The sequence below is a fragment of the Zingiber officinale genome, chromosome 9A, assembly GCF_018446385.1.
Source record: "Zingiber officinale cultivar Zhangliang chromosome 9A, Zo_v1.1, whole genome shotgun sequence".
NCBI lineage: Eukaryota > Viridiplantae > Streptophyta > Magnoliopsida > Zingiberales > Zingiberaceae > Zingiber > Zingiber officinale.
In genome coordinates this window covers 91406490-91427974 of record NC_056002.1, presented here as the reverse complement: position 1 = coordinate 91427974, position 21485 = coordinate 91406490, and the positions used below count along the sequence as shown (strand labels likewise).

Sequence of the window (21485 nt, the reverse complement as noted above, 5' to 3'; positions counted from 1 at the left end):
CCTTTGTTCCTGCAAAATGTGTTAGTTCCAAACACAAATCCTGCAAAAACAAAGTTAGCACAAAAATATGATAGATTGGTAGTCGTTGGACTGTTCGGGTCTGACTTCGGATTTCCAACCGGAAACCCTAGGTCGACCCGACGCCTACTATTCCCTCTGCGGGGAACGCGTCATCACCTACTCCTCTCAGGAGATTTACCCGATGCCAGTCCTGTCCTCCAAACCGACTGGACTTTGCGCCTAGGGTTACCACCCCTAGGACCTAGGGTTACCGCCACCTAGGGTTTTTCTCCACCTAGGGTTACCACCCCCTAGGACCTAAGGTTACCCCCCCTTAGGATTTTCCTCCACCTAGGGTTACCACCCCCTAGGACCTAAGTTGCCGCCCCTTAGGTTTTTCCTCCACCTAGGGTTATCACCCCCTAGGACCTAAGGTTACCCCCCCTTAGGATTTTCCTCCACCTAGGGTTGCCGCCCCCTAGGACCTAAGGTTACCACCCCTTAGGATTTTTCACCTACCTAACCGCAGTTAGGACTTTCCTGAAACCTCATTCAAGCATGTTAGAAAACAAGTAATCTTAACTTTGAATCCCTTTGCCATTATCAAAACTCAGGTTCGATCATCGGATGCTTCCCGCACCAACAATCTCCCCCTTTTTGATTATGACAACTGAAATTCAAAGTTAAGTAAAAAGATTGTGATAGCACAAGTATGAATTTAGCAAAAACATTCAGCACACACATAAATACATAAATCCAGCATATATAAAGCTCCCCCTAAATAAAAGCTTTCCCTTTTTCTTAAAATTTTTATTTGAATTTCCTTATACTCTCCCCCTTTGCCATATATCAAAATAAAAGGAGAGTAAAAAGGAAGTGAGAGATAAATGGCCTTAGCTAAAAAACTTTTTAGTACTTTGGTAAATCTTGAAAAGACTTTTGAAAAAAAACTTAGTTAGATTCGAAAGGCTTTGTTGAAAAATATTAATTCTTAAAGCCTTTTAAAAGATATTAATTTCGAAAAGCTTTTGAATAATATTAAGTTAAATTTTGAAAAGCTTCTAAAAAGTTAGGTAAACTTGAGAAACTTTTGTAAAATGCTTAAATAGAACTTTTTAGAAAAACTAAGTTTGAAGGAATTTTCTAAACAATACTTAATTAAATTCGAAAAGTCTTTTGAGAAAAATATTTAACTTAGTTAATTTTGAAAAAGGCTATAGAAGCCACTTAGCTAAATTTGAAAAGAAGCTTTTTGAAAAACACTTAGCTTAATTTGAAATGGTTTTAAAAATACTTAGCTCAACTTCAACAAAGATTAGCTAAACTTAATCTTTTGAAACTAATTGTTGTTTTGAAAATTGAGCTATTTAAGAAGAAAACACTTAAAGCTATAAATACTTAACCTTTTTTTTTTAAAAAAAATTATTGATAAAAGTTTTGCTTAAATACTTAACTTTAAAAGGATTTTCATAAAAGCTTAATTTAAGAACTTAGCGTTGAGAGACAGTTTCATGCAAAAAAAAACTTAATAAAAGATTTGGATAATTTTAGTGCTTAGTTTTGAAAAATGACTAACTAAAAATCCAAGATTTTTTTTTAAATAGTGGTAATTCAATATTAAGTTTAATATCATATCTATTTTAAAGCTGAGTCAAAAATAATTTTTTTATTTTAAGTCAAGTCAGAAATAATTTTTTAAAACCAAGTCAAAGATAATTTTTATTTTAAAGGAAAACTAACTTGAAAAAGGAAAAAAATCCACTCTCCCTTGATTAATGCCTTAATAAATTCTTAGGGTCCTATAGTCCAAGCATGTATTTAAGAATTATGTTCCTAATTTTCCATCTCACTCATTTTAGGTTATCAAGTATGTTCAGCTTATGAGTGAGTGTGAGATGGAGTTGCCTTTATTTAAATTTAAAAATATTGATCCGGCGGTAAGAACAGGGGACCCCCGTTCTAGGAAGTCAACGCCATGTGGAAGTTAAAGGGTCGTGTGGCCCATCGGATAAGGATGGACCGGCCGGACTCATGAGAGAAGGGCGGACCAATCGGCCGACCGGAGAAGGATGGGCCGACCTCCCGGCCGGCCGACCGGTGAATAACCAATGGCAAAAGGCGCCCTGGCAAGAGTCGGGGTTCCGGCGCTCGATTGAACGGGAACGAAAGGCCGAGCGGAAGTCATGCTCGGCCGAAGACATAAGGTAACATACTGCTAACAATATCCGCAAAGCACATTACCGAGAATCTCCCAAGTAGACCATTATATATGTCCAGCCGGACTTAAGGCAAGGGCTGGCCGGCCGGACGCTCGCAGGGAGTAAGGGGAAAAGAACAAGGGACATCTTTTTCTGACAGCGGGCATGTTCTGTGTTCAGGCCATAGTCAAAATCCTACGATAGAAGGATCCGCTGTCCCATCAGAGACGTGCTCAAACTGTAGCAGTATGGGGTCAGGTAAGCTCCTCTGACAAGCCCACACTACGGTATGGGAAAGGATACGTGTACATCTCGGTATGTGTGCACTCGCTTCTCCACAGCCCTATATAAAGGCCCTCACCCTTCACCGGAGGTATGCATTCTATAATTCTTGGAGCCACTTTCTTGTTGTCGAGCTTTGCCTAACTTGAGCGTCGGAGGGTCACCACCGGGAACCCCTTCCCGGCCCGACTTCTGTGCAGGTTCGCCGGAAGTTCGTACGACCCGTCGGAGATCTACATCAGCGACTCGGAGAGCGCCACGTGCCCAGTGTCCGTTGATTCATCTTTCGGACAGGATCAATTTGGTGCCGTCTGTGGGAACGCTCCTGCATCCGAATGGAAACGATGGACGAGGCTGGACGACAGCACACGGTGATGCTTTCCACGGAGGAACTTGACGCTCTGATCGAGTTGAGGGCCGCTAAGCTTGTGGAACAAAAATAGAAGGCACCAGCTGAGCGGCCTGAGCAGCAAGCCACATCAGCATTAGGTGGCCGAGCGGAAGCACCACAGGCCACGGTTCCATTCCATCGAGCTCTCTTCCGCACTCCTCCTGAAGCCACAGCAGCTAATCGCGATAGAGGCTCTTCGTCAGATGAAGTACCAATGCGGGATAATAGAAAAGGCAAAGCCCCCCGAGCGGACGCCTCGCCCGAGCGGGTCAATCGTCAGTTCTCAGAGGCCATCTTGAAGGACCCTCTGCCAAAGCACTATGTGCCCCCGGCGATCGGTGAATACAATGGGACCACCGATCCGGATGATCATTTGGGTAAGTTCGACAATACCGCTACCCTTCACCAATACACAGACGGGGTTAAGTGTCGAGTTTTTCTTACCACCCTCTCGGGATCGGCTCAATGGTGGTTTCGGAGGTTGCTGGACGGATCCATCACAAGCTTCAAAGACTTCCGTACGGCTTTCCTCCACCACTTTGCCAGCAGTCGACGTTATCAGAAGACGAGTGTTAGCTTGTTCGCCATCAAGCAAGAGCCAAGAGAGCCGCTCAGAGCTTATATTCAGCGGTTCAACCAGGTGGCCATGGACATTCCAACAGCCACCTCAGAGACAATGATGAACGCATTTACACAAGGCCTCGTGGATGGGGACTTCTTCCGCTCGCTCGTTCGGAAGCCGCCCCGAGACTACGATCATATGCTGCATCGGGCCAATGAATACATCAATGTGGAAGAAGCCCAAGCTGCCCGAAGAAAGGAAACTCCAACCGAGCGGGTCCCTCGTGCAAGAGGTAGCTGCCGAGCGGCCCAAGCCAAAAAAGAAGTGGACCCCCATGTTCTGCTCCTGCCACCGGACGGACACACATAACACCAGGGATTGCCGTAGTCTTCCTCTAATCGCCCACCCCGTTCCCAGAGGCGGCGATCGTCGGTCGCCATCAGCCGACAGGCGACAGAGGCCTCGTGAAGCCGATCGGACGATAGCTGACAAGCGACAACAACAGACGCCCGAGCGGCATCGCTCTCCGAGGCGGGAGAATCTCCGGATGTCTAGAGAACGACCCCGACCGTCCGCTCGGGAAGAAGAAAATAGAAGTAATACTTCCCGAGGCGAGATCAACATCGGAGGAGATTCCAACCGAGCAAGGAAGGCGAGCGTCCGACAGCTCCAAATCCATGCAGTCGGCTGCAGTCAGGAAAGGGCGAGCAGACCCGAGATAAGATTCGAGCCCAGAGACTTGGAAGGAGTTGAAGTACCTCATGACGACGCTCTCCTCATCAAAGCGGTAATAGCCAATTACACTATCCACCGCGTTTTTATTGACACAGGGAGCTCGGTCAATATCATATTCAAAAAAGCCTTCGACCAACTACAAATCGATCGAGCCGAGCTGCTGCCCATGACGACCCCCCCCCTCTACGGGTTTACGGGCAACGAAGTGTTGGAGTGTATACTGAAAGCCTAAGCTTTGTAAACATTTATTATGAATAAAGAATCACATTTGGTCTAATTGTCTACATTTGTTTGTAGTTGTTCATTTAATTTATATTGTAGATAACATAGTATGTGGTGTCACATACAGAAGATGATGTTATCAGTACCTTATAAATTATAAACAGTAGCTCACGACCAAAATGGAAAAGGAACAAACCATTAGAAGGTCGTAGTGTAATTAGGTATTAGTTTATCTTGACTATATAATTACACTAGTACACTCAGAGTGTATTGAGTAGGACCATTTGAGGTCGTTTCTTTTATACTGACTTTATAAAGGAACAAAGACCTCAGTTATTATGGAAGTGTGTGCTCTTAATCCTAATATAATAACAAGCACATATATTTGATATTTATTTCTTTAATTTATCAATGGGTGAGATTTAGTTCGTTGAATCAATAAACCCGATAAGTTGGGAAATGGTATCACTTATAGTGTGTGTTGTTGATTATAAAAGGAAACTGTGTCCTAGAGATACTAGGTTGATAATGTCCTCAAGAGGAGCTCATAAAGATTGTCATGTTAAACCCTGCAGGTGGACTTAGTCCGACATGACAATAAGGTTGAGTGGTACTACTCTTGGACTTAGATATTAATTAAATGAGTTGTCAGTAACTCACTTAATTAGTGGACATTCGATATCTTAAACATAGGAGACTAACACACTCATAATAAGAAGGAGCCCAAAATGTAATTTGGGATTGGTGCGGTAGTTAAATGCTAGTTCTGTAGTGGAATGAATTCTCATTGATAAACTTAAGTTGTGTGTTCGGGGAGCACACGGGATGCTTAATTTTATCGGGAGACCAAAACCAATTCCTCCTCTCGGTCCCTATCGTAGCCTCTTATTTATAGAGTTCTATACCCACCTATACCCACCTTCTATACCCACTAATAAGGGGCGGCCAAGCTAGCTTGGGAACCAAGCTAGGGCCTGCCTAGGTATAGGGTGGCCCTAGCTTGAACCCAAGCTAGTGGGGCCGGCCAATTAAATTAAAAGGTATTTTAATTTTAATTTTTATTATTATGTGGAAGATATAATTTAAAGAGAATTAAAATTAAAATGTCTCTCTTAAAAGATCTATAAAATATTAAAGAAAGAGATTAGATCTCTTTCCTTATTTGTAGATTGGAGAGATGTTTTATTTTTTCTTTAAAAATTATTCACATGTTGATAAAATTAAAATTATAGAAATTTCCTTTTATCAACCATGAAGAGATTTTAAAGAGAAATTTTATTTTTTAAAATTTCCGGAAACAAATTAGGAAGTTTTAATTGTTGATTAAAACTTGTCCAATTTGTTCTCCAATGATGTGGCCGGCCATTGAAGATTGATTTGGAAAATTTATTTTATTTTTCTAAATTAAATCATGTCAAGGAAATTGAGGAAATTTTATTGTAATTAAATTTCCTAATTTGCCTAGGCCAAGGAATATAAAAGAAGGGGTGAGGGTGCCTTCATGAGATACAACCTCTATTATTTTCTCTCCCTCTTTTGTTCCTTGGTGTGGCCGGCCATCCTCTCCCTCTCTTCCTCTTGTGGTGGCCGAACCTCTCTCCCTTCCTTGGAGCTCTTGTGGTGGCCGGATACTACTCGGAGAAGAAGAAGAAGAAGGAGAGAAAGCTAGCATCTCTTGGAGCTTGGTTAGTATTTTGATTTTCTTCCTTGGTGAAGCTTCCTCTTTGTTGGCCGAACATAGCTAGGAGGAGAAGGTGATTGGTGGTTTCTCGTCTCGGAAGATCGTTGCCCACACAACGTCCGAGGTTAGAAGAGGAATACGGTAGAAGATCAAGAGGTTTTTCTACAAGGTATAACTAGTAATTTTTATTTCCGCATCATGCTAGTTATTTATGGAAATAATACCAAATACAAGAGGCTTACGTTCTAGTATTTCGAATATATTTTTCGATGTTGTGTTCTTTTGTTTTCTTTCTTTTCCTTGTGATTTGATTGTTCTCTTTGGTTAACCTAAAGTTATTTTAGGAAATTAAATATTAGCTTTCTATTAAAGGTTTTGTCTAGTCGGTGGTGGTTGCTCCCATATCCAAGAAGGCCATGTGCCTCGCCACGTCAGTACTGGGAACCTTTTATGGAAATTAATATTTAATGGAATTAATAACTTAAGGAGACTTGGGTCGAACGTGTTAAGTTCCGCAGGAGATCCAAGTCAAAACCTAAAAGAACAAATAGATTAAGTTTTGGATCAAACGTGTTAAGTTCCGCAGGTGATCCAAAATTTAATTTAAAAGAACACATGGTAGCTAGGAAAAAGGTTCAGACCTTTGTACAAAATTTTTGTACAGTGGAACCTCTAGGTTTTCCGAGTAGCAACCAACACGAAGTTCAGCCGGTCAGACAGATCCGACTGGCTGTCTCATTGGGAGAAGAGACGCTCAGAAGGACGCGGACGACAAACTTCGTGGTGGTCGACTGTTCCTCATCATTCAACGTCATTTTGGGACAACCGGCGCTCAGCGAGTTCCGAGCGGCCGTCTCCACCTTCCACCAGAAGATCAAGTTCCCCGTGGAGGACAAAGTGGGAGAAGTACGGGGAGATCAACTAGCAGCTCGGCGATGCTACGTCGAGATGGTCCGAGCAGAAGCCAATTCCGCTCGGAAGACGCCCCGGATCGAGGTAAACGCTATCACTGAAAAGCCACCCTCTTTGATCTATGAAGAAAAAGAGGAAGCGCAGATTCACCCAACCCGATCGGAGGCCACGACCTTCATTGCGTCCGATCTGGAGGCCAACCAGAAAAAGGAAGTGCTCAAATGCCTCCAGAGAAACTGTGATGTCTTTGTCTGGTCGACGCATGAGCTGCCCGGAATTTCACCAAGCATAGCGCAGCACGAGCTACACGTCCGACCGGAGCAGAATACCATCATCCGGGCGGAGGTTGAGAAGCTTCTGGAGGCCGGTCATATACGCGAGGTACAGTTCCCAAGCTGGCTGGCGAACGTAGTATTAGTATCCAAGCCGGGCAACAAGTGGAGAGTGTGCATAGATTTTCGGGATCTCAACAAAGCATACCCGAAAGACTTTTATCCTCTGCCACGGATCGATCAACTGGTGGACTCCACCGCGGGCTGCGAGCTGATATGTATGCTCGACGCTTATCAAGGCTATCATCAAGTGCCGCTCGCCCTAGAAGATCAAGAAAAAGTCAGCTTCGTTACAGCCGACGGCACCTACTGCTATAATGTAATGCCATTCGGACTGAAGAACGCGGGAGCCACTTATCAACGCTTGATGAATAAAGTATTCAAAGAGCAGATCGGGCGAAATCTGGAAGTATACGTGGACGACATTCTCATCAAATCCGTCCGAGCGGCTGATCTCTTCAAAGACATGGAGGAGACTTTCCGAACACTGCGGAAATACGGAGTTAAGCTGAACCCTCAGAAGTGCCTGTTCGGAGCAAAAGGCGGGCGTTTCTTGGGTTACATAGTGACCGAGAGGGGTATCGAAGCAAATCCTAGCAAGGTGAAAGCTCTACAAGAGATGCTGCCTCCCAGAAATCTGAGGGAAGTGCAGCGCTTGACCGGTCGGATAACTGCTTTGTCCAGATTCATCTCAAAGACCGCCGACCGGAGCCTACCTTTTTTCAAAATCTTGCGCAAAGCCACCAAGTTTCACTGGGACGAAGAGTGCGATGGGGCGTTCGAAGATCTGAAGATATATCTAAATTCTCTTCCGATACTAGCCAAGCCAACTGCAGGTAAGCCACTTTGTATCTACTTGTCTTCAACCGAGCAAGCCATCGGCTCGGCACTAGTAAGGGAGAGCGGAGAAGAGCCTGTATATTTTCTGAGCCATATTTTAAAAGATGCTGAATCTCGCTACACTGGGCTCGAGAAGTTGGCCTTCGCTCTGGTCCTCGCCGCTCGGCGCCTTCGTCCATACTTCCTGGCGCATACCATCATTGTCAAAACTAATAGCCCACTCGGACGAGTATTATTGAATCCAGAAGCGTCCGGACGGCTTATTAAGTGGACGACGGAGTTGAGCGAATTCGACATTCCTTGGCGGATTTTGTCACCGAAGTACAAAGGCCAGAACCGGAAGCCATGTGGAAGATATTTGTGGACGGATCGGCCACTCGGCTCGGGAGCGGTATAGGTGTATTGTTGCTTTCTCCCCAAGAAGAAAAGATGCATCTATCCGTTCGACTTGATTATAGAGCTACGAATAATGAAGCAGAGTATGAAGCCCTTATAGCCGGCTTACAGGCTGGCCGACATGAAGGGGCCGGACGGGTGACGCTACATTTAGACTCCCAATTGGCCGCTCAACAACTCTCAGGCTCCTTTGAAATCAACAACGCTCGGCTCAAACTCTACGCTGAAGCCTTCGAAAAGCTCAAAGCCAATTTCAGAGAAGTCATTATCTAGAAGATGTTAGGACCAAAAGTAGCTAGAGGGGGGGGGGGGGGGGGGAATAGCTCGTCGTGCTTCGCTCGTTGCTCGGCGTTGCTTGTTCCTTCAAAGATGTGCAGCGGAAAATACAGAAACAAACACACAACGCTAACACGGTTGGTTTTACTTGGTATCCACCTCACAAGAGGTGACTAATCCAAGGATCCACACCAACACACACACCCTCCACTAAATAAAACTCTCCTTTATGGTAACTACCAAGGGCGGAGAAGCCCTACAAGACTCAATACAAGAAGAGAGGGAAAGGATACAAGAAATACAAGCTTACAAGCTTACAATGAGTACAAAACCCTAACCCTAGCTTCTCTTCTTGGCTTTGATCCGCCTCTTGACTTGGAGAGCTTCCAAGATCCTTCAAGCTGGCGATCAGGCTTTGTGGTAGGAGTTGGCGAGAGCTCGGGTGAATCGGTGAAGGATGCGCGACCATCGAGCGCTGCGGCTATAAATGGCGCCAGCGGTCGTATCGATCGATTGAATGTTCCCAATCGATCGGGAGGCTTTGGATCGATCCACGGATCGATCGAGCGCTTATCGCTCGGAGGCTTGGATCGATCCACGGATCGATCTAGCGCTTATCGCGGCGGCGTCCCAATCGATCGCGATCGATTGGGACCTGAATCGATCACGGATCGATCCGAAACTCTGACGGTGCGGATCGATCGCGATCGATCCGAGCTGGATCGATCCATCGATTGATCGACGATTTTGTCTAAAACCAAGTCCCAAACCTCCCAAACCAACATCCGGTCAACCTTGACTGTTGGTATGTCATGCCTAGCATCTAGTCACTCCCTTGACCTGCTAGGACTCCCTTACCAAGTGTCCGGTCAATCCTTTGACCCACTTGGACTTTTCTCTGTGCCAAGTATCCGGTCAATCCTTTGACCTACTTGGACTTTTCTTTCATGCCAAGTATCGATCAATCCTTTGACCTACTTGGACTTCGCAGATGTCCGATCATCCTTGATCCATCTGGATTTTCCTTGCTGGCTTCACTCACCGGGGCTTTCACCTAGCTTCACTCACTAGGGTTTTCCATCCGCCTAGCTTCACTCATTAGGACTTTCACCGGCTTCACTCAGGATTTCCATCCGCCTAGCTTCACTCACTAGGACTTTCACCGGCTTCACTCACCGATTTCCATCCGCCTAGCTTCACTCACTAGGACTTCCTTCACGGGACTTTTCTTACTGCTTCACTCACGGGACTTTTCTTACTGCTTCACTCACGGGACTTTCATTTGCCTAACATCGTTAGGACTTCGATCAAGTATCCAGTCAACCTTGACCTACTTGACTTTTCTCTGATCAATATCTTATTGTCAAACATCTAAACCCAAACCAAGACTCAGCTTGGTTACCCAGGTCAACCTTGACCTGAGGGATATTGCACCAACAATCTCCCCCTTTTTTGATGTTTGACAATACCACAATAACACTTACAATCCCATATGTAAGTTAGGCTAATCCCATAGCCTCCTTCTTCATGCCACTAGGTAATGAAAGCATAAATTAAGCTATTCATTCTCCCCCTAAGAGGGCAAACTCCCTCTAGGTAATGAAAGCCTAACTTACTCCCTTTCATGAGTCCTTTCATTCTCCCCCTATGACCTTCCCATAGGTAATGAAGGACTAAGCTTAACCATATATTCTCCCCCTATTGGCACACATCAACCCATCGTTGGACACACATCAACCTATGCTCCACTGCACACTTCAACAAATCCATTTGTTGAAGACTCTCCCGAAGAGTTGCTCATCGTTGTTCACAACATCACTCGTTGTGATCAACACGATAATGAAGGTCCCATACCCTTCATTTATCCTTAACTTCTCCCTCAATGTAGACAACTACCCAACCTTGAGCATTATCTACCACTTGAGTGTCCACTTGAAATAATGAGGATATCCACTCCCCATTTCTCCCCATTTCAAGTTTAAATGCTCAACCTTGAGCAAGTTCACAACAGAAGGTTAACCACCTTCCAAGGTTCATGAAAAATAATTTTCATGTCTTTAAAGAGTCCCTCCCCCTAAAGACATGGTGGTAACTTCTGTCATTGCACCAACAATGACTTGGAATCCCTAAACCATTAGGAAACCCAAATTTAGAAGTTTTGAGGTTCAAATATTCAAAATTTGAAACAACCTCAACCTAAACTTCTACTTAGTCTTCGTTAACCAATCCATCCTTGTTTTCAATATGAAAACACCCTTTGTATGTAGACAAATGTATTTAAGGGGTTTGGAATGGTTACCTAGACTCAAAGAGGTTCAAAGATGCTGAAATCAAGCCTTCCCAGCCAAAATCAGCAACTTGGATCGATTGAAGTTGGGTTCCAATCGATTGAACCTTTCTGAATCGATCCACCGATCGATTCAGACTCCCTGGATCGATCGGCTGATCGATCCAGCGAGCTTCTGCTCGCGGGAATTGCCGTTTGAATCGATCCATGGATCGATTCAGGAACTCCAATCGATCCATGGATCGATCGGAGCTCTGATAGTTGCTGAAATTCTATTTCAGTCAACTTCAGAAACCCCTAGAAAATTCTACAAAAATCTAAAAATTATGAAATTTCGTGTAGACATTATTTAGGGCATACTTAATCATGGAAAAATATCTTTCTATGAAAATACATCATATTTTCAAAGATTGACACAAACTTGAAAACTTGCAAAAACTTTAGTGTTTTTCTTCAAGTTTGTGTCTAACTATTCAATGGTGATTACTATCAAAAGATAGCCTTCACCAAGGTTTTCCAAAAACATTTTAAAAACATTTTCAAAACCAATATCCCATCATGTTCCTTGGGCATAATGCACATGACTTGTACATTAGCTTTCCCAATGATGGGAAAACACATAACTATGTGTTTTGATGAATTTAAAACTCAAAGGAATGCACTAAATCAACATCTTGAGCTTTGTTCATCATCCTAACATCTCACTTGTATATAATATGCACTAAAACACATACAAGTCACCTTAGAGGTCTTTGTGAGATGTAAAATTTGGTTTTGCCCTATTCTAGGGATCATGCATATCTATCTAGGCATTTTAGAGATATTAGACATCCACCCAGGATGTCACTTGTTAATAAGTGTCGTTAAATGTCATTCGTCCTTAATTACAAGGAATTAAACTTAATGCATGATTATGTTATGGCATACATCAAAAGAAAATAATTTTCAAAAGAAAATATCCTATTACTACATGATGTATGAATGTCATGACATGGTATTTTTGGATTTTTCATAATAAAACATGAATGCAAAATAGACATGATGTCATGGCATATGATGGGCAAACAATCATGGCAAGGTTTAGCATAAATAAAATATACCTAGATTAACTATCTAAGTATCCTTAAAGTCTTAGCTAAACTTACAACTTAAACCTAGATTGCCCTAAAGTGCTTCAAGAGAGTGCCAAAACCTAAATTGGCACTTCTAATTTCCTTGATTTAATGTATGCCAATTGAAAGTAAACATGTCCTCAAATGTTGGCATATTCCATTTTTCCTCAAGAGTAGCACTTTTAAATTAAGGCTTAGTTTGCCTTTAATTTCCTAAGAACATACCAAAATCCCAACTTGGTAGTTCTTGTGTTTTCTCAAATTTGTGCCACTTTAAAATAAAATCAATACTTCTCCAATTTGGCACATTTACTCTTTCAAGGAGTAATCAATAATTCCATTTCATTTTCAAAGGTTAATTAAAACCTTGAAAATGCTCCTTGAGTGTCAATTTCCTCAAAGTTGGGTTAACTACCCTTCTAATCGGAGTTGACACTCTCTAACCCATCTATGGGGTAGAGAAGATGCTCCTAGGAACCCAACACCTATTGGTGCTCCTTGGATGCTCTAGGTACTCACTAGGGATAACTTCCCTAGATACCTTCCTAGTGACCTTGTTGGGCTTCTTAGAAGCCTTGGTCACATTTTCTAGGTCAACTCTAGGGATAACCTCCCTTGTGACCTTGTTTGTGACTTTCTTAGACTTCTTAGAAGTCTTAGTCACATTCATTGCAAAAATACTCTTAGGGATGACTTCCCTAGCATTTTTGGCTTGACCACTAGACCTAGGGTTTGTTCCATAACTATATGGAACTCTATGGTAAGAGGGCACATCCTTCTTAGCCTTTGGTTTGTATCCCAAACCTCTATGGCCATTGGATGGCTTTTGTACCCCTAAACCTAGGTTATGCTCATTTTGCCCTAATAGGATATTTTCCATCCTTTTTAGGGTCTTTTCCATTTTATCAAGCCTTGATCTCAAGACTTGATTTTCTATCACTAAGTCCTTAGTTTTTGGTTTTTCATTTGATCCATGAGCATTTTTGTTTCTAGGCTTGTATCTTACATCCTTAGAGTTATCGCCTAGGTTTTTACCTACATTCCTAGCCTTAGGGATAGTAGTTTTGGCATGTAGGGCCACATGCTTTTCCTTAAAGCCCTCATGCTTCCTATTCTTATGGTAAATCGCATTAAAATGATAAAATTTGACCTAGCATGCTTTTACCATTTTGCAAGGAATAGGCTCAATGAAAGTTACCTTCCTTTTTACCTTGGAGGCTCCCCCTTGACTAGTGCCTCCTTGAGCCTTGACCATCTTCTTCCCCTTGGGGCATTGACTTCGGTAATGCCCTTTTTGTTGACACAAGAAGCACACAATGTGCTCCTTGCTCTTCTTTGTCCCGGGGGTGGTCTCCTTGGGCTTCTCCTTGCCCTTTTGTGCCACTTGGCCCTTCTTCTTGGCCAAGTTGGGACACTTGCTCTTATAGTGCCCATGTTCCCTACACTCAAAATATATTATATGATTTTTATTATTAATTGAAATATTTATACCTTTGCTTGTAGGGGTGACATCTTTTTCTTTGGATCCGGAGGTAGAAGCTTCCTCTTGATCGGACCTTGATTCTCCTCCATTTGATTTTCTTGACTTGTGGAGGTAGAATCTACTTCCTCCTCTTCGTCTCTTGACCCGGATGTAGAAGCTTCTCCTTCTTCTTGATCCGGCGTCACCAAGGATTGCTCCCCCTCAATCCTAGAGGTGGAGGCTTCATCATCTTGAATAAGAAACAAGGAGTATGCTCCCTCCTTGTTCCCTTCGTTGCATTCCCTTGAGGATGAAGCTTCTTGGATTTCCTCTTCTTCGGAGGTTGAGCATCTCTCAACCTCGGAGTCCTCCTCTTGGTCTTGCTCCAAAGAGTCACCCTCTCTGGATTCTTCATGATCTTGTACAGTGGAGGGGATCTCTTCATGAAGCTTGGCCAATTTGCTCCAAAGCTCCTTGGCATCTTGAATTCTCCAACTCGAGCCAAGATGTGGCTAGGCAATAAGTTGACCAGAAGCTTGGTCACTTTGTCATTTGCCTCGCCCCTTTGAATTTGCTCTGAGCTCCATCTGCTTTTCTTTAGAAGCTTGCCCTTGGAGTTCGTTGGAGCTTTGAAGCCTTCCATTAGAGCAAACCATTGCTCTATCTCCATCATAAGAAAGTTTTCGATTCTTGATCTCCAAGAATCGAAGCTTGCCGATGTGTATGGTGGAGCCACCCTTGTGTCAAATCCAAGTCCATCTTGGAATTGCATCTTGAAGTTGAGCTTGATAAAATCTTGAACTTGAAGAATTTGCTCCAACTTCTTCACCCTCTAGCTTTTCTTGTTATACTTGACCCTTCCGGCGATGATTCCGGTGAAGAGCAACCTCGCTCTGATACCACTTGTTAGGACTAAGTAGCTAGAGGGGGGGTGAATAGCTTGTCGCGTTCGCTCGTTGCTCGGCGTTGCTTGTTCCTTCAAAGATGTGCAGCGGAAAATACAGAAACAAACACACAACGCTAACACGGTTGGTTTTACTTGGTATCCACCTCACAAGAGGTGACTAATCCAAGGATCCACACCAACACGCACACCCTCCACTAAATAAAACTCTCCTTTATGGTAACTACCAAGGGCGGAGAAGCCCTACAAGACTCAATACAAGAAGAGAGGGAAAGGATACAAGAAATACAAGCTTACAATGAGTACAAAACCCTAACCCTAGCTTCTCTTCTTGGCTTTGATCCGCCTCTTGACTTGGAGAGCTTCCAAGATCCTTCAAGAACTGGCGATCCGAGCTTTGTGAGCGCTGTGGAGGAGTTGGCGAGAGCTCGGAGTGAAGAGATGCCGAAGGAATCGAGCGCCTGCGGCCTTTAATGACGCCAACGGTCGTATCCCGATCGATTCGAATGTTCCCAATCGATCGGGGAGGCTTTGGATCGATCCACGGATCGATCGAGAGCCACGGATCGATCCAGCGCTTATCGCGCGAAGCAGCCGCGTCCCAATCGATCCAGCGATCGATTGGGACCTCTGGATCGATCCACGGATCGATCCGGAAGCTCTCTGTTCGCTGGGACAGGTCTGGATCGATCCACTGATCGATCCAGAACTTGATTTTGTCCAAAACCAAGTCCCAAACCTCCCAAACCAACATCCGGTCAACCTTGACTGTTGGTATGTCATGCCTAGCATCTAGTCACTCCCTTGACCTAGGACTCCCTTACCAAGTGTCCGGTCCCTTCGACCCACTTGGACTTTTCTCTGTGCCAAGTATCAATCCTTTGACCTACTTGGACTTTTCTTTCATGCCAAGTATCCGATCAATCCTTTGACCTACTTGGACTTCCCACCGGATGTCCGATCATCCTTGATCCATCTGGATTTTCCTTGCCACTCACCCGGGCTTTCACCTAGCTTCACTCACTAGGGTTTCCATCCGCCTAGCTTCACTCATTAGGACTTTCACCGCTTCACTCAGGATTTTCACTAGCTTCACTCACTAGGACTTTCACGGCTTCACTCACTTTCCATCTGCCTAGTCTCACTCCCGAGGACGTCCTTCTGCCTGGCTTCACTCACCAGGACTTTTCTTCCGCCTGGCTTCACTCACCAGGACTTTTCTTCTGCCTGGATTCACTCACCAGGACTTTCATTTTGCCTAACATCCCAGTTAGGACTTCCCAGTCAAGTATCCAGTCAACCTTGACCTACTTGACTTTTCTCTGATCAATATCTTATTGTCAAACATCTAAACCCAAACAAGACTCAGCTTGGTTACCCAGGTCGACCTTGACCTGAGGGATATTGCACTAACAGAAGATACCCCGAGCGGCAAACCAAGCGGCCGATGAGTTAGCCAAACTCGCAAGTTCAATAACGCCGGTCGCCATCCAGCAGCCAATTGAACGAGTATCTTTGGTGGCGCACGTCGACCGGATGGAGGGCCTCACGTTTCCGAGCGACTGGAGGACACCCATCATGGAGTTTCTTCGATCGGGAGCTACACCGTCTGATCGGGATGAAGCCCAACTTCTAAGGAGGAGAGCCGGCCGGTTCACACTCATCGGCGATCAACTCTACAAGAAGGTTTTCTCCCGCCCCCTTTTGAAATGCGTAAGTTGGGAAGATGCATCGTACATCCTTCAAGAAGTGCACCAAGGATCATGTGGAGGGCATTCGGGCGGACGATCGCTGGCTAAGAAGATCTTGCTGGCCGGATACTTCTGGCCAACCTTACAAGCAGAAGCCGCTTGGACCGTGGTGACGTGCCTCTCTTGCCAGAAGTATCACACTTTCTCCCACCGACTGGCAGAGGAAATGAAGACATCCACAGTATCCTGCCCGTTCGATCAGTGGGGAATGGATATCGTTGGTCCATTTCCTATGACGACTGGGCAGCGGAAATTTCTACTGGTGGCAGTCGATTATTTTTCTAAGTGGGTGGAGGCCGAGCCGCTAGCCAAGATCACGGAGCAGATGGTCAAGAAGTTTATCTGGCAGCACATCATCTGTCGGTTCGGCGTCCCTCGTCGACTTATTTCCGACAACGGGCGGAAATTCATAGGAAAGTTGCTCGAAGATTGATGCAGAAGCTATGGCATCGAGCAGCACTTCACGTCCGTAGCAAACCCCCAAAGCAATGGTCAAGCCGAAGTAGCCAATCGGGAAATTCTTCGCATTTTGCACGCTCGGCTCGATCATCTGGGAGGAAGTTGGGTGGATGAGGTGCCAGGTGTCCTGTGGGCCATCCGAACGACCCCAAAGGAAGGAACGGGCGTTACGCCTTTCCATCTGGTGTACGTCGGCGAAGCGGTGATTCCTGTTGAAGTCGGCGTCGAGTCCGCCCGGATACAGAATTATGATGATGACAACGCCGAGCGGAGGAACATGGAGCTGGATTTGGTCGAAGAAGAGCGAGCCAAGGCGTCCGTCCGGCTGATGGCGTACCGGCAACGGATGAAGCAAAACTACAACCGGCGCGTAATCCCCAGATCATTCCAGGTCGGCGATCTTGTCTGGAAAAAAGTAAAGTCGGTCGGAGACGTTGGCAAGCTAGAAGCTCCTTGGGCGGGCCCCTTCAAAATCATCGAAAAGCTCCGTTCGGGCGCTTATTATTTGGAGGATGAAGACGGGCGGCAACTGGATAGGCCATGGAGCGCGAATCATCTCCAGCCTTATCGAGCTGGTGAAAGGTGCACTGATGTAACTTATTTTTGTATATATTTTGGGCCGCCTATGTACTTGTAATTCAGGAAGCAAAAATGATTAAAGGGCAAATAGCTTCGCCGAACGGCCGCTTCAAAGTTAGCCTTAAAAGACCGTCAAGCTCCGACGTTAAAAATCGAGAGACGAGCCGGCGTCTATAAACCCTTCGAGTGGAAGACCGTCGAGCTCCGACGTTAAAAATCGAGAGACGAGCCGGCGTCTATAAACCCGCCGAGCGGAAGACCGTCGAGCTCCGACGTTAAAAATCGAGAGGCAGGGCGTCTTATAAACCCTTGAAGCGGAAGACCGTCGAGCTCGGCGTTAAAAATCGAGAGCAGGCGGCGTCTATAAACCCGCGGCCGGAAGACCGCTCCGACGTTAAAAATCAAGAGACGAGCCGACGTCTATAAACCCGCCGGCGGAAGACCGTCGAGCTCCGGCGTTAAAAATCAAGAGACAAGCCGGCGTCTATAAACCCGCCGGCCGGAAGACCGTCGAGCTCCGACGTTAAAAATCGAGAGACAATGGCGTCTATAAACCCGCCGAGCGGAAGACCGTCGAGCTCCGACGTTAAAAATCGAGAGACGAGCCGGCGTCTATAAACCCGCCGAGCGGAAGACCGTCGAGCTCCGACGTTAAAAATCGAGAGACGAGCCGGCGTCTATAAACCCGCCGAACGGAAGACCGTCGAGCTCCGACGATAAAAATCGAGAGACGCGTCGGAGTCTATAAACCTTCCGATCGGCAGATCGTCGAACTCAAACGGTAAAAATCTATGTTAAGAGGCGGGCAACCAGAGTCCGTAACGCCGCCGGGCGGGTAACGTTCTGCGGGATCCTCGGCTGTAAAGGCCGACCCATGATCGGGCCTGCCGATAAGGCGAGAATAAAGGCAACGTATGGCCGAGCGGCTCATTTATAAAACGCACTTAGCGCGAGAAAATTAGGACCGGCGCAAAAAGTTAAGGATGGGATGCTGGTCGAACAAACAAATAACAAGGAGAGAGAATTCATTTACACCAAACGGTGAATAGACAAAAGTGATAACAATAGTCTTCGCCCCGAACGGCGGGCATACAAAAAACAGCAGAAACTTGAAAGAAGTTTTACAAACCCTTCATTCACTATCACCAAAATTGAAGAGAGAATCGGGGATGGAGCCCATCATGACCGCCAGATCTTCGGGGGGAATCGCCAGCTCGGTTGGTATGTGGCCCTTGCACTTCAGATATTCAACTGCCACTTTGATCGCCTCTTCGAAAGTTAAGGACAACTTGTCGCTGAACTTTTTGCCAAATTCATCCGAGCGGACGAATGCTTTGCGCGCTTCCGCTGACCGACCGGGCTCCCCATTTTGATATTCTTTAAGAGTGGCTCCAGAAGCGTCAAGGGCCACCTGGAGATCTTTCAAAGCCCCTTCTTCTTTAACCTGGTCGGCCGAGCGGCCCTCCCGTTCAGTCTTCAGCAAGGCGTCCAAGTCCTTTACCTGCTATTCTAGCCCCCGATTCTCCACCTTCATCATGTCCATGTCGTCGATGGCTTTGCGCTTTCGGGTGGTCGCGGTCTTTATCTCCTTGTCCCGCTGCTTGACCAAAGCCTCGAGTCGAGCCACTTCGCTCGACAAGCCGGAGGACTTACCCCGCTCGGCTTCCAACAGTTTTTTGGCCTTCTCCAGAGCAGCCGTTGACTGTCTGCTATCTCCCGCGGCTTTGAGCTTTTTCAGCTCATCCTCCAGTTCGGCTAGGCGATTGCTGATTGCAATCTGCTCCACCCAATTCTGCAAACGGATAGGAGCAAGTTAGAAACTAAATCCAAATAACTAACATGGCAAAGAACATACCCCGGTCGCCTGTTGTAGATTGCTGTCGCCTAGCTGACCGGGAGTTATCATTGCAATTCGGAGCCGAGCATCCTCCCAGTCTTTGGCAAGAGGACTAGTAAGGGTGATCTGCTGCTCGGGGACCACTGGCCGATCGACAGTCGCCATATATTCCTTCGACGGAAGGCGCAGGACAGTCTTTGTCAATCTCGGGCCGCTCGGATCACCCTGGCGCACAGCTGCTTTACCAGACGGCTCACCACTTGAGGAAGGAAAGTCGCCCAATCTCCTAAGGCGACGCATGGTTCGCGGAGGACTTGAGGGCGGCACCTCGGAGGTAGCCCTTGGAGAGCCGCGCGGCTTTGGGGTACTCTCTATGGAGACCGTCCCGGATAGCACTGGAGCTGCATCGCCCCGCTCGGACTGCGGCTCTTCAGATGGAGTTGGTTGAGTGGCTGGCTCTGGCCGTCTGCGCTTCCGAGTTGCCAGGGGGGCTTCGTCAGCCGAGCGACCCTCCATCCCGACTTGAGTAGGCTCTATTTCGTCCGCAGCCTCGCCAAGAGAGGCAGAAGCGTCTAAGGCTTCAGGGACACTCTGAGTCCTCTCACCCTCTCCGCTGGCTAGACCAGCTGAGGCTAAGCTCCGCTCGGTAACCTCCCTATTCTTAGCCGCCTCGATCTCAGCGGCTCGCAGTTTCAGTCGCTCGGTAGCCTTGGCACGCCACATGACTTTGGCTGCAGATGCAAAGAATAAATCAGTTAGAACAAAAGAAATGGGACGATAAGAGAACTTACTCATGCTGCAAGGCAGGTCGGCTGGAATGGGGGACAAGCCGAATATATACATCACTCCCGGAAGGAGCAGCTTGTCGATGTGGTAGAGCTGGCCGACCAGCCGGTCGGCTGCATGAAGGTAGGCTGGATCACCCCTAAACTTGCCGAGCTCCGGTTGCGCTGGCATCGTTGTTTGCCATTTGATTCGGAAGGCCAGTGGCTCGGGGAAGCGCATGTAGAAAAAATGCTCCTTCCAGTGTTTGTTGGAGCTTGGCATATTATCAAAAAGGACAAAACATATCCTCGATTGAAAAACGAAAGTACCCCACTCGGCTTGCTTAGGGTAGTAAAAATAGTGGAAGACTTTGGGGTCTAATGGAATGTCGTTCAGTTTAAAGAGAATTACTATCCCACTCAGCAGCCTAATGGAGTTCGGGACTAGCTGGCCGAGCGGGATGCGAAAATAGTTGCACACTTGTAAGAAAAACTTATGTGGAGGAAAGCGTAGCCCGGCCAAAAATTGGTCTCGGAAGAAAAGAACGGTGCCGGGCGGCGGGTTATGAGGCCTGTCGGTAGGGGTGACTAATACTATGTGGTGGTCGGCAGGGATTTCATAGGTCCGGGCGAGGCGCAGAGCGTCCTCCTCGTCAAATCGGCTCTCCATGGTCGTGTACCAAAGACCAGGAGCGCCGGCGGTCGGCTGGGAAGTGCTAGTCATGGTCGGAACACAGTAAAGAATTCTAGACAGAGAGAAGGGTTCGAATAAGAAAGAGAAGGTGGCAGAATGAAAGAGACAACCGACAGACAGAAAAGGAGGGAGAAAGCGAAGAAAAGAAGGGCTTACGAGCAACAGGATGGTCGCAAGGTGCCTCGGGGTCGTCGGAGAGTTGAGAAGCGAGGTCGCCGGAGAAGAAAGAGCAGTGGGGCGTCGAAGGTCGACGAAGCAAGAATGCGGCGGAGAGAAGAGGTCGCGAGATTTATAGCGTTAGCCTCGAACGACCTCAGCCGTCCGATTCAGGTCGTGAAGAACGAGGCGATCATCCAACCGCTCATTTCAAACGGCGGCTGTCCCATCGGAGGTAACGCCACCGCCATACGCTGACAAAAGCGAGATCGCCACGTGTCAGCATGACATGAGTCGCATTTAATGAACGCCCCTTACTGCGCCCAGTGCACGTGCTTGGCAGTAAGGGAGAGGATTCGGCATGGATTCCAAGGGAATACAAGGCACGTGCAAGGCACCGCCGAACGGATGAGCATCCCCAAGCCTGGCCGAGCGGACTAGGGTAGCGGTCGTTACTCAGTCGGATCGGCAGTCCAGTCAGTCGGACTTCGCCTCCTTTGACTTGACTTGAAGGGGAGGCAAGTGATCCGGCGGTAAGAACAGGGGACCCCCGTTCTGGGAAGTCAACGCCACGTAGAAGTCAAAGGGCCGTGTGGCTCATCGGATAAGGATGGACCGGCCGGACTCATGAGAGAAGGGCGGACCGATCGGCC

General features: G+C 46.5%; 1 protein-coding gene across 1 annotated transcript; it reads right to left on the bottom strand.

The window, feature by feature from the left end:
* Positions 1-18513: 18513 nt before the first annotated feature.
* On the bottom strand, positions 18514-20061 carry LOC122019322 (neurofilament medium polypeptide-like). The gene is made up of 3 exons (XM_042576801.1): positions 20010-20061; positions 19275-19949; positions 18514-18650 (listed from the first exon to the last, which is right to left on the bottom strand). The coding sequence occupies exons 1-3, from the start codon at positions 20059-20061 to the stop codon at positions 18514-18516; spliced, it is 864 nt and encodes a 287-aa protein (XP_042432735.1).
* Between the last annotated feature and the right edge of the window lie 1424 nt (positions 20062-21485).